Source organism: Mytilus edulis, chromosome 8 (genome assembly GCF_963676685.1).
Source record: "Mytilus edulis chromosome 8, xbMytEdul2.2, whole genome shotgun sequence".
In the NCBI taxonomy this organism is placed as follows: Eukaryota; Metazoa; Mollusca; class Bivalvia; order Mytilida; family Mytilidae; genus Mytilus; species Mytilus edulis.
Window position 1 is genome coordinate 42460882 of NC_092351.1, and position 12643 is coordinate 42473524.

Genomic DNA, 12643 nt, shown 5'->3' on the forward strand with positions numbered 1-12643 from the left:
AGGGAATTTTCTGATGAGGAGCTACATGTAAGGCAGAGATATAGATTTGGCAGAGAGACCATTGGGTACCTGTCAAATTTAATGAGAGGGGATCTGGAGCGTGGGACAAAGAAAGAGACAGCCCTTTCAGTGTAACAACAGGTCATGATTGACTTGAGGTTTTATGGAAGTGGATCACACTTGCAAGTAGTTGGGGACACGATGGGATTTGACAAATCAACTGTGTCTCTGGTGATTGACCGTGTGACGGATTCATTAGTTGCCATGAAGGATGATTTCATATCGTGGCCATATAATCAGAGGAAGAACTTGATAAGGGCTGGGTTTTATGAAAAGGCTGCTTTTCCAAACGTGGTTGGATGCATTGATGGGACTCACATACGGATTACTGGGCCTAGCATTGATGAACCAGCATTTGTTAACCGAAAGGGGTTCCACAGCATCAACGTACAAGCCATTTGTGACCATGAAGGTAATTTAAAACACTGTATTATACCTATTTTATGTTTACAACATGCTTTGTGTGCGTCCTTTTTCTTGACATCTTCAATCGTCCTTGACCATATACATGGCTGGTTTTCTGTTGAACTGGTTTTCAGCTAATTGGAAATCGATGGAAAAAGAAAGACAACTCAATCTTATCATATACTTTCTATTGGATTCGTAGACTCATGAGTTGCTTTTTACCAGAGACATATATACACATAATTTGTCTCGGTTTTTAACGTTTCACTTTTAAATATGCTGGATCGAATGAACTGCTAAGAGTTTATGAACATAAATTTATTAATCAAAATAGTTATAAAGATTTGCCCACCCACCCCTTATCTGCTTTAGGTAGAATTTGTCACAGTCAGGCTTATAAACTTTGAAACGTCAACAAATAGTGTGCCCCATGTAGTTTGAAGAACTTCTAGATCTACCTCAAAATGTTTCTGTGAGAAGCCCCCCCCCCTCTCAAAAAAAAAAAAAAAAAACCAACTAAAAAAAAAGAAAAACATCTATAATACTAAAATTACGAGGTCCAATTTGTCAGCCGTCATCACGTAAAAACGATGAATCAAAGAATTCAACTTTATATATAACTAATATAGTACAATGGTGTTGATTAAAAATTACACCACTCTAGGCCCATTTGTTTTCCACGTAATTAATATTGCCAATAACTAAGAAGTTCCGGATCGAGTCCGACACCGATACCAAGAGTATATTCACCTGTTACCTATTACCTTATCTGTACGTTCCTCATCTGACAGGCGAACCACCAAACAGTGTATTTAGAATTTTGCTGTATACTGGTGAGTAAAAAATACTCCATTCCAGGCCCTTTTGTTTTCCAAATTATTTATATTACTAATAATTGATAGGTTCAAGGTCGACGGGTTCAAACAGAAAGATTTTGAAAGCAGAGAAAACTGTGCACCTTATACATGTTATAATCGGCATGACTTTATCAGATGACAATACCAATACTAAAATAAGGCATACATGTACGCATAGTTATATATCAGTCACGAACCCGCGATATCACGGGTGTGTTCTAGTACAAAACTGAAAAACACAAAACAAAAAATAAGTGTCCAATCTGTCATCCAAATATCAAGTTCGCCTACCCATTCTTTTAGGTTGGGAAATAGTGACCAGTCCTTGTTCAATATATTTTTTTTTAAATGTTAGGGGAGCATATAACTTCCATCCTCGATGTATTGTTTATCTGAATTGTTTATACTATACATCTTATCGGGGACTTTTATAGCTCACTATGCGGTATGGGCTTTGCTCATTGTTGAAGGCCGTACGGTGACATAGTTGTTAATGTTTTTAGTCTTTTGTGGATAGTTGTCTTATTGTCAATCATACCACATCTTCTTTTTTATATATTTTGCTTTCATCACATTGCAAATTCGGCTAATATTTTAATGACTCGAACTATAATGAACAAACTGCACGCATGCACATAAAAGAAGATGTGGTTATGATTGCTAATGGGACACTGACTTGCCGTTTGCCTTGACAAATGAATTATGGAACTACTTTTTCCCACTTTTTTAATTATCATATTTTTGTTTAAAGGTAGATTCACCAACATCAGTGCTAGGTGGCTAGGAGCAGCACATGATTCTCACGTTTTCAGAACCTCAGCCATAGGACAACATCTTGAGAATGGATATCAAAGAATTGGACAAGGTGTATTGTTAGGAGACAGTGGCTATCCCTGCAGACAGTTTTTGGTGACACCCAGCTGCTGATAGAGGTCAAGCAAGGTTTAACAGAAGACATTGCTCAACAAGGTCAACAATAGAAAGGACATTTGGAATATGGAAGAAGCGTTTTCACATTCTAGGATCAGAGGTACAATTAATTCTTTACAAATAAACATAGTAGTTATATGAATATTTGACATGGTGTATGCCCTTATATTTTAAAAGTCATGTTTTTTTTCTTTCTTGTGAGACTGCTGTCTACTAAATCTTTCATTTGTACATTTTTCGATTTCTCTAAATTTCAGTTAAGGTCTTTATAATTGTCCCCCTTTCTGTCTTTTTGTTTTAGCTACAATCCTTTTTTTTTTGCTGACCACAGTTTGGTTGTCTATAATTGCTTATCATTTTAACTTTGCAGGATACATACATTTAAGTTATAAAATTATCAATCACTCCAAATCTCCTTATTTTCATTACATAATAAAACCCGAAAAAAAAAAAAAAATGAAAAATCAGTTGTATATTAAAGGGCTGAAAAAACTGACCTCAGTTAAATATCAAGCCAGGACAAGAACACAATGATCGACAATTTATCACACAGATAAAAACCCTAAAATTATACGGATAATAGGGATCCAGTTGGAAAATTGGTAATGTTAGTTCGGTTACTTCATGTAGTCCTGTTTGGGGTAACTGCTCCAAGTTAGTCATTACTGTAAATTTATTAAAACGTGAATGTAACAGTACATCATCAGTTGGACGGTTTGTTCAGCTTCATGTCTGATTTGGTCCTTTTTTAAATTAAATTATAGTGTTTTTGTAATAAATATACTTGTTCATGAGCAATGTTAATTCATGCTACATACAAATAGTATTTCTGTCACACTTTAAAATAAACGTTTTAAAATTGTATAAATAAAGGCAACAGTAGTATACCGCTGTTCAAATCATAAATCCATGGACAAAAAACAAAATCGGGTATAGTGTGAACAAGCACGCGAATAACGTATCTATTGTGATATGTAAACACCATACGAAGGGGCAGATGGTATGTTACTGCTGAGAAATGGGAAATTGATAATTGGGAAGTTGAAAGCGTCCCGTTTGTCATAGATATTCGTGTGAAGTCGTCCATCTACGTCAATATTGAGGAAAAGATCAAGGTATGAAGCAGTCCTTCTAGTATCAGTAGTATCCTTAATTTCAAGTTCACTGGGATATATGAGATGTAAGTATTGGCTAAAGTATGGGTTATTCAATGATAGAACATCATCAATATATCGCAAAGTAAAATTAAAGAATTTCGCAGGGTGCTTTTTCTTTTTGTCTTTTAGAAGGTTTTGAATGAATTCTGCTTCATACGAGTACAAAAACAAATCAGCCAGCAGGGGGTGCACAATTAGTACTCATTGGAATACCGATTGTCTGTTGAAATATAAATCCTCCAAACCCAACAAATATATTGTCGATCAAAAAGACCAGCATTTTGATAATATCATCTGCAGTATATTTTCTGGAAGATTCAGTGTGATTCCTCACAAAATATGAATTATTATAACCCAAAAAAAGAAATTTGTATCTACGATTCCAGATGGCACTTTTTTTGCATAATAAATTGCATGTTTTTATTTTTCCACATACATTGTCTTTCATTAAAAAAATGAGAAAATTTGAAAATAGTAAAGAATCTTTATATGATCAGTTTGACAATGTGTTGAGAGAGGAAGTGTGCATTTTCACGACTTCAATATTGGTATAGTAAATGGTTAGCAGTTATTCGCCTATGAAATCAAAAACCCAGTAGCCAGGCAACTGTACTTCAGTACAAGAATACGAATATGTGGTATGATTGCCAATTGATTATATCAATTACCATATGGATAAAAATCAATTATTTATATGCCCCCAAAAAAAACACAAGCCATGCCCAACAGTGCAAGGACTGTATAGCCAGCTAAGGTCATTAAAAACTTTTTGATTCATGTATCACTTATCATTCTTGGAATGATGGAGGTGCAAAATGTGTGGCAAATTGTAATTACTGGTCTATTTTCTTCTACACAAAATTAAATGAATATGTTGGCCTCATAGTAATTTTTGAAATACAAATCAACAATATAACAATGAATTTAATACATTTAATACATAGAGGCAAGTGCCTGTGAGAGTGTAACAGGCTCTGAACTGCCACCTACTAACTTCTGCAACAGCTCTATTTGTAGTTAAGTTTGTTCTTTTCTAAGTCCATCTGAATTTTCTGCTTCTCTTGGATCTCTATTTTACCTTGCAGTGCACGATACTGCATGTCGTGTATATCCTGAACTGTTACCTTTTTCGAAGATGTTCTCACTGTCCTACAAATAATAAAAACATAATGAATTCTGTAAAAGATCGATTAATTTTACAACTCTTTTTATTGATCGATTCAAAGTCATAGTTCCATCAAATAGCCTGCTACTCACAACTCAGGGTTGTATCTGAATATATACAAAATAATTGGACGTGCCAGTCACAATATGTCACGTTTTCCGGCTTGAAATATGTGAATAGGTGGGGGAAACTGTCAGAAATATATGAAAAGGTAAAAAAAGTTCCAATTACTTGTAAACTAAGAAGCGTAGTCTGAGACTCATTTTTCACATCAGAAAAAGTCTCGTATTAATATGACTGCATTGTCATGAATAACCGTTTAATAGCAAAATCGCACTTTGAGGTTCATTGTTTGAAATATAAACATCCATTGACAAATTTAATTTTATGCATTGTATCAAGAAAACTTGAAGTGTTGACCAAATAAACTAGCGGAACTTGTTTCCACAACACATTTTTAAAGATTTCTTGTATACACCCCCATAGTAGGGTAGAAAAATATTTTTAAAAAATCTAAAGTTTCGGGAAAATATTCATTCTACTTATGAACTCAAAATCGTTTTTGTTGAAGGTCTCTTGTGGGGAGTTGTCTCATTGGCAATCATACCACATCTTCTTTTTTTACATTTACAACTTACTTCTGCTTATCTGTCCTATCTGTTTGTTCTGGAATATGTGAAACGACTGTTTGTATCAGGATGGGGTCATATCCTGAAAGCAGAGACGGACTTGGTGGACTGGACGGGGGTGGACTGTCCCTTATCAGAGATGCTGCAGATTCATACATATCCTGGCTCTGGCATCTTCTTTGGGCAAAGTGGCATTGATAGTTGGTTGATCTGTTATAAATGAGAAAAACATTATTCGTTGATACTGTGTTTGGGTATATTTTATTTATTATTAGAAGGGGGCAATGGAAACATACTATATCATCATTCATTTAAACTCAGATACAATTACTTTAAATTGCAAGATAACAAATATTGCACAAGACTAAATAAGACCCTATTTCAACCCTTTTCAGATTATCAAGGGTCTCAGCTATAAACTAATATGTGTTCCTGTCTAGGTTCAGAATGCAACAACAAATTGATTAACTTTATTCCGGATTTATGATAACCAGTCCGTATCTGTTTTAATATTATAAATCAAGACTGGTTTTCGGTCGAAATTAGCTATTGCGGTTCCCTTTAATCCATCAACAGATACCAGTTTAAGACGACTTGGCGAGCACTTGCAGCCACTTGTGAACTGATGTTAAAAATAATACTTTAAAACTGTTATCAGTTTAAGCAAATGCAATCTTGCAATAGTAAATCAAGAGGAAAAACCTTCAAACCAACAAGAAACACGTTGGCAATCATTTAATGATAGAAAATATTGGTTAAAATAAATTGTTATCAGTTGGGAATTCCCCTACTTGTTGTGACGGCGGAGCAGACGAAACTTTTACCAATATTGAATAAAGGAAACTATGTATCACGGTTTTAAAAAGGATACAAATATTTGTGCTAATTTCATTGAAAATTAACAATAACAATTAAAAGAACCTTCAAAATTTTTTTTGCCAAAAAATGTTAGTTTTTATACTAGTATGGAAAATAAAAACATGTTAGTTTATATATGGAAAATAAAAACATGTTGAGTGAAACTGATCAAGTTACTTTTTACAAAAGTGCAATACGAAGGGTAGAGACTTGAGAAGTTCTAATTAAGGGGAAAACACATTTTGGGATTTATTTCAAAGTGTTAAAAATTATTTACTTACTTGTCTGGAATGATTCAGTTTCAAGTCCACCCTGAATCCCCCTGAAGCTGGTGGTGTCCTTCATAAGATGGATTACTTTCTCTACTGCAGAGCTAGGTTGTTTTGGAGCTGGTCCTCCCCCAGTTTTGAATAACTCACTCCTGTGAGTTGTGTAAACAGCCTTGGCCACTCTTGTGGTATTCCTCCACTTGTTTCTAACTTCTGTAGCAGTGCGAATGGCAACTCCAAGCGAATTGACTTTCATGGCTATGTCATCCCAAACTTTTTTTTCAACTGGTTGGTTACTGTTAACTTTCCATTAATGATACTGGATTGTTTTTCTACAAGTTGTTGGATCAGGTCTTCCTCTCCCAAAGTGAAGTTTGTCTTTTTCAGTCTTTTTAGTTTACTTGGGTTTGGTTCAGCAGATTCAGCCATTGTTTTACAGACAGGATGCTCCAAATCAATGCATAATGGGTAGGTTTTATTTAATCACTTGATTAATCAGTTGATTAAATTTTAATTCATTGATTATTTAATCGACACGTTAAATATTGTTGAACAACAGAAAATAAACGACTCGTTATTTAACGACTTGTGAAAAGATTTAATGACTCGTTAAATTTAATCAATCGTTAAAATAACGACAAGTTGAACAACAGACCCCTGCTATCCTTATTATGTAAACCATTGTTAAGTTGGGTTGTTAAATGTTTATGCCGATTGACATCAGGCTAAGATGTTTTGCTCCAGTAAACTAATTTTATATTTATTTATATGATTGATTTCCAACCTTCCAAATGTGTATAAATCTGCGAATAACATCATACATGAACCGGAAATATAAATTGTCATTTGTTACTTACAAATGTTTCGAATGAAGGTAAATCCTGTTTTTTTTTAAAACTGTAGAATTGAAGATATTTGGTCATTAGTAAATACAATAAACGTCAATGTGGATACATAAGCAGGTTATACTGTAGTCCAAATAATTATGACGTCTGGCAAGGCTATATTTATTTTTTTTTCTGCGACAATGTGGAATAAAAAATAGTCAAAATCGAAAAATACCCACAGCAGACGGCATGGTTATCTTAACTAGTTTAACTTGCTTGCAAATTACTAGCTAAAAAGAAGAGCAACAATGCATGAAAAGGGAGAGAGATACTCTTTTTGTAGCCTTTTATAATTAAAGTGATAAAATTAACCATCATGTTGTTATATCTTCCCGTTGTCTTTAGTTTATCTTATGGTATTTGTAGATAATGAACTGTTGTATGAAGTAGTTTTTGTCAAATCAGAAGTATTATGTTAAGCTTTAAGAGTAATAAAAAATCCGTTTAAAAAGATATTTTTTAACATTATCCATTTGCAGTATTTGCCCAATGGTTTTCGAATGTATTATGTCCCAGTCAGAAGGAAATTTATAAATAGGGTGGCATTTGTCAGTTTTTTCGCCATAGATTATCCGAAGAGGAAGAATTCGCCTTAAAAAGTGCATGTTGTAGTTTCAGTTCTGTTTTGATATTACAGTATGCTTTCCACTGGTCGGAATACATGATTGTATCAGGTTTTACTGCTTTTTCAATGTTTGGTAATAAGAATAGCAGCATCTCTCTTCTCTACTATCTCCATGTAAGTGATTGCTGGTTTGAAGGAAGTATCAGCTAGACCGAATACCCATAAATCTTTCTTAGGTCGTCTACCTCTGTTGTATTTTGACTTGTGGTTGAACAGACTCTCATCAATTTGAACCACCACTCGAGGTCTACCAAGTTCAATGGGTGTGTTAAGAAGCTTTGTGGAGCAGACATCACGAAGGTACTGACACATTTGGATGACAATTTTTTCATCTATATCTACTTGTTTCACTACCGACTTTACTTTCTTGACTCCATAAGTACATTGCATACAACCATTTGTTAAGAGTGACCTTGGATTTCTCAAAGGAGGAAGACCATGTACGAAGGATGCGGTATGTGTGGCGTTTCTGACATCTGTTGTTGGTGCATCTCCATCCAATACTATCTGGTGTTGTTGGTTTAGCTACTAGCATTTATCATTTATAATATAGTTTATATATATAGATAAACATGTCTTGTAAGTTAAAAGCAAACCTGGTTGAAAACAAGATGGGTGAGGTAATTATTCAAAGGGTAGACAATTTTAAAAGTTTGTATATCAATCAATTTCCTGAAGATACTTGTATTTATATAGAGTATTTACGACTAAAACGTCGCAGACCATATAATTGAAATTATACAAGTTTAAACAGTATATCACCATGTAAAGTCATGTTTTTGTCCTTGGGATATTAATTAGTTCTTGAAATCCTCAGGATATTGTGGTATCTTCGAATGATTGACTGTAACTTGACAAGCGCCGAATAATTTTGCCGTTACTGATGGGGCTTAATTTAAAAAAGGCGATATAAACTGTCAACATTATCCAATCAGCTATAGTACACAATGTACCTTTCAAACAAGTTAATATTATGACACTGTCCCAGTTAAATGACATTGTTGTTTCACATCAAAGGCATTGCCGTGTATTCATGAGACAAAGGTTGTTATTTTAAAATTATTTAAAAAGAGCAAAATGATTAATTCTGTAAGAAACTAGAGTACAATAAAACTTTATTCCACAAGAAGTTTTATTTAAATTTGTTAGTCTAGTAGATTTTAATAATTCAATCTGAGAACAATATTCAAATTTATGTGTGTTGCAAGAGTAGAACGAAAAGATATAGTACAAGCCACACTGAATATTTTGAGTTACAACTGATGAAGTTTTCTAGAATTTTGATATTATTTGTACCAAAAGTAGTACACCACAATTGAGTGGAGGGAGCATTAAGTTTTACCCTTGTCCATCCGTACATCCCAAAGTTAGTTATGTTCTCTTAAACTATAGTGAACCTCAACCGAATGTTATGAAACTTACAATAATGCTTATATTCACAAAAAAACACCCCCCAAACAGACCTGATTTTGATGCAAGAAAAATAAAGCCGATACATTTTTTGTATTTAATTACCTTGATATTCCCTCACGGCCGGGGGTTTTGGAGCCTCAGAAAATTTTGGGATAAACGGTGCACAATTATGCAATCTGGGATACGCCTGGCACTTAATTTTACTTTTAAAAAACATTGTTTTTATATAAGATTTTCCCCCATTTTTCATAATAAATTGTTTAATATGATATACTTCTATCACTTTTTGATTTTAAGAAAAAAAAAAGGCAAAACACATACTTTCTCAAACTTAAAATAGACAATTCCAAAATAAGAAAAACAAACCACAGCCTTTCTGGTACGTTGATTTTTTTTTCTTTGTCTAAATGTTGTGTATCTATCTTTTTAGCAATGAGGTATGTTCTTTTAGGATAAGGAGAACTGTCCTTCTCTCTTTGTTTTTTTTCTTTGTCCAAACTATAAGGCCTTGGAAACTGGAGATAGGGGTAGTAATTCTTAATTTCTAGGGGCCACTATAGCCATTTTTTGTAGGTCTGGGGTGGATTCTTTTTGCTTCGTTAGAAATGAAGTACGGTATTCTTTAATTTTTCTGTTTTCCTTCAGATAAAATTTGAAAATGCCAAAGTAGGAAGAAAACTTCTAGTAAGCACTTTAAATACAACTGACCTTTTAATAGTGAGAAGGCCTTGAATGGATCTTATATTTGTGTGGCAGATTTGATAACAACTGTTATGAAAATATATCCTTGTGTGTCCCTATATAAAAGAAAAAGACAAAATGGCAGTTCAGATATGAACAACAGCAACAAAAAGAAGAGAGAACAAATATCAGTAGACCTGGATAACAGCAATGTGGAAAATGACATGAGAAATTTATCATTTTTAAAGAAAAATTTATAGGTATTGACGGATTTTATAATTATATGTTTTATACAGGATGAGGTTAATTATAAAGTTGGGTTTTATTTCAAGTTTTTAACTTCTGGTAATAAATTTTGAGAAGCATATCATAACTTATTAGTCAATGACTATTGAAATTCTAGCACAGCAAGATGTATCTCTAAATGTCTAATATTTAAACAATGTAAATTGTCTACCATGTTGTTTGTCCAATTCACAAATGCTTTTTCTGAAGGAACGGTGAGATTTTACCATCCCTTCGCGTCCGTCGTCATCCGTCTGGTGAAAACTTTTTCAAGTTCCTCTCTGAAACTACTGAACCAATTCCTTCCTAACTTAAGCTGAATGATCCTTAAGGACTCTAGAATAAATTTTGTTGCGTCGAAAAAATATGGCCGCCATGACTAAAAATAAAACATAGGGGTAAAATGCAGCTTTTGGTTTATACCTCAAACACTAAAACATTTAGAGCAAATCTGATGTGAAGTAAAATTGTTCAGTAGGTCAAGTTCTAACAGCTATGACATTTTCAGATGAATCTTTCAACTCATTGTTGGGTTACTACCACTAAATTGGTAGTTTAAGGACATTTTGCATTGTTTGGTTATTATCTTGATAATTATTAATGATAAACTGTAAACAGCAAACATGTACAGCAAAATAGGATCTACAAATATGATATTATGATAAAAATTGTCAGTTAACCATTTAAGGCGTTACTGCTCTTGAAAGACAATTTTTCACAATTGGTTCATCTTATTTTACTTTAAAAAATCTTTTCCTTTGAAACTGCTGAATCACTTTCTGCAAATCTTAGGATGAATGAGTTTAAGAGTATCTAGTATAAATTTTGCATTTTATTTCTTCGTATGTCAAGAAACAGCCACTATGGCTAGTTTAGTTTAAACAAATTTATTTAAAGTGGATTGGGAAACAAGTTTTGCAACTTATATTAATGCCTTTCCACTTTGAGGGTGCGAGTGCTGCCTTGTAGCGGCATTAGTCTACTCTTTTTCGAAAGGAGTAGGTCCGGTATGGACCGATTTTGGCCTCAAATTTCAGGTTCATCTGACGAAAGATTTTGACCACTTTTTAAACACTTAAGTGTCTATTTTATTTGAATTAATTAGTTTATGTGAAAGATTTTAACAGATTTAGTCATTAAAAACTATCCGATTCAAGCTCAAATATGAAAAATCTACCTAATATGCCGAAAAATGTCACTTTTCAGATGGTTTTTGGTAAAAATGAAAGTGGCCGCATCCGTGTTCATCCTCAACCTTTATATATGTTATGTATTATCATAAAATACAACTTACTTTTCAATATTAAGGATGAACACGAATGCGGCCACTTTTGTTTTACACGAAAACCGTCTAAAATTTAACAAAAATGGTAAAATGATGAGGATTTCAGTAATTTTGCATGACTTAATGGTGCTAGTGCCGGATATATGTGCAATGTATTGTCAAAAACAGCCAATATTTATGTAGCAGAAGCCTTCTACTGTCCAATAAATAACTAAAGGTTTACATTTTAACAATTTGGTAAAACTGCTATATTTTGGGGCCAAAAAGGGGTCTTACTGAACCTACTCCTTTACAAGGGTGTCTTTAATATGGCCATTGTCATATTATAGTTCGTTTCTGTGTGTGTTACAATTTAACGTTGCGTCGTTTGTTTTCTCTTATTTTTGAGTGTAAATTGACATTGCGATAAGACGTGTCACGGTACTTGTCTATCCCAAATTCATGTATTTGGTTTTGATGTTATATTTGTTATTCTCGTGGGATTTTCTCTGATGCTTGGTCCGTTTCTGTGTGTGTTAGTTACATTGTAGTGTTGTGTCGTTGTTCTCTTATATTTATGCGTTTCCCTCAGTTTTAGTTTGTTACCCCATTTTGTTTTTTGTCCATGGATTTATGAGTTTAAACAGCGGTATACTACTGTTGCCTTTATTTAACGTGCAAGAGATATGGCTCTCTCTTAACACGGGTCGGCCATTTATCGTCCCCTTCCGACGGACTATCATCGTTTCTTCAAGACCATACTCGCAAATTGTGTCAAGGGAGAGCCGAACATTAAGTTCCTGAAATTTTCATCCTAAACGGGAATCGAACCAGGAACCTTTGTGTTAGTAGTCCGATGCACTAACCACTACAGTATTGCTGAAATAGAACATAGGTGTAAAATGCCTTTTTTTTTTTGCCTTAGAAGAAAATTTGACAAATACAAAGAACATTTACATGAAATTTTTAAGACACTCATTAATATATTTTGAAAAGCAACAATCATTGATGAAAGATTAAGGCAATAAATTACAGGTGAGCGATTCAAGCTCTTGAGAGCCTCTTGTTTCTTTCTTCAAATATTCAGCTTTGATCATTTCTGGTGAAGGTAAATAACAAACAGTGCTTTAGACACACGAAATTTCTATAGTATTCCTA

General features: G+C 33.7%; 1 protein-coding gene across 1 annotated transcript; it reads left to right on the forward strand.

Moving 5' to 3' along the window:
- Positions 1 to 201: 201 nt before the first annotated feature.
- On the forward strand, positions 202 to 2249 carry LOC139484099 (putative nuclease HARBI1). The gene is made up of 2 exons (XM_071267827.1): positions 202 to 472; positions 2074 to 2249. The coding sequence occupies exons 1-2, from the start codon at positions 202 to 204 to the stop codon at positions 2247 to 2249; spliced, it is 447 nt and encodes a 148-aa protein (XP_071123928.1).
- The last annotated feature ends 10394 nt before the right edge of the window (positions 2250 to 12643 follow it).

Excerpts from the sequence above, each read along its gene's own strand:
- LOC139484099 (XM_071267827.1), top strand. The coding sequence starts at position 202 with ATGGGATTTGACAAATCAACTGTGTCTCTGGTGATTGACCGTGTGACG. Across the intron at positions 473-2,073 it reads AGCCATTTGTGACCATGAAG|GTAGATTCACCAACATCAGT; the intron begins GTAATTTAAAAC and ends TTTTGTTTAAAG.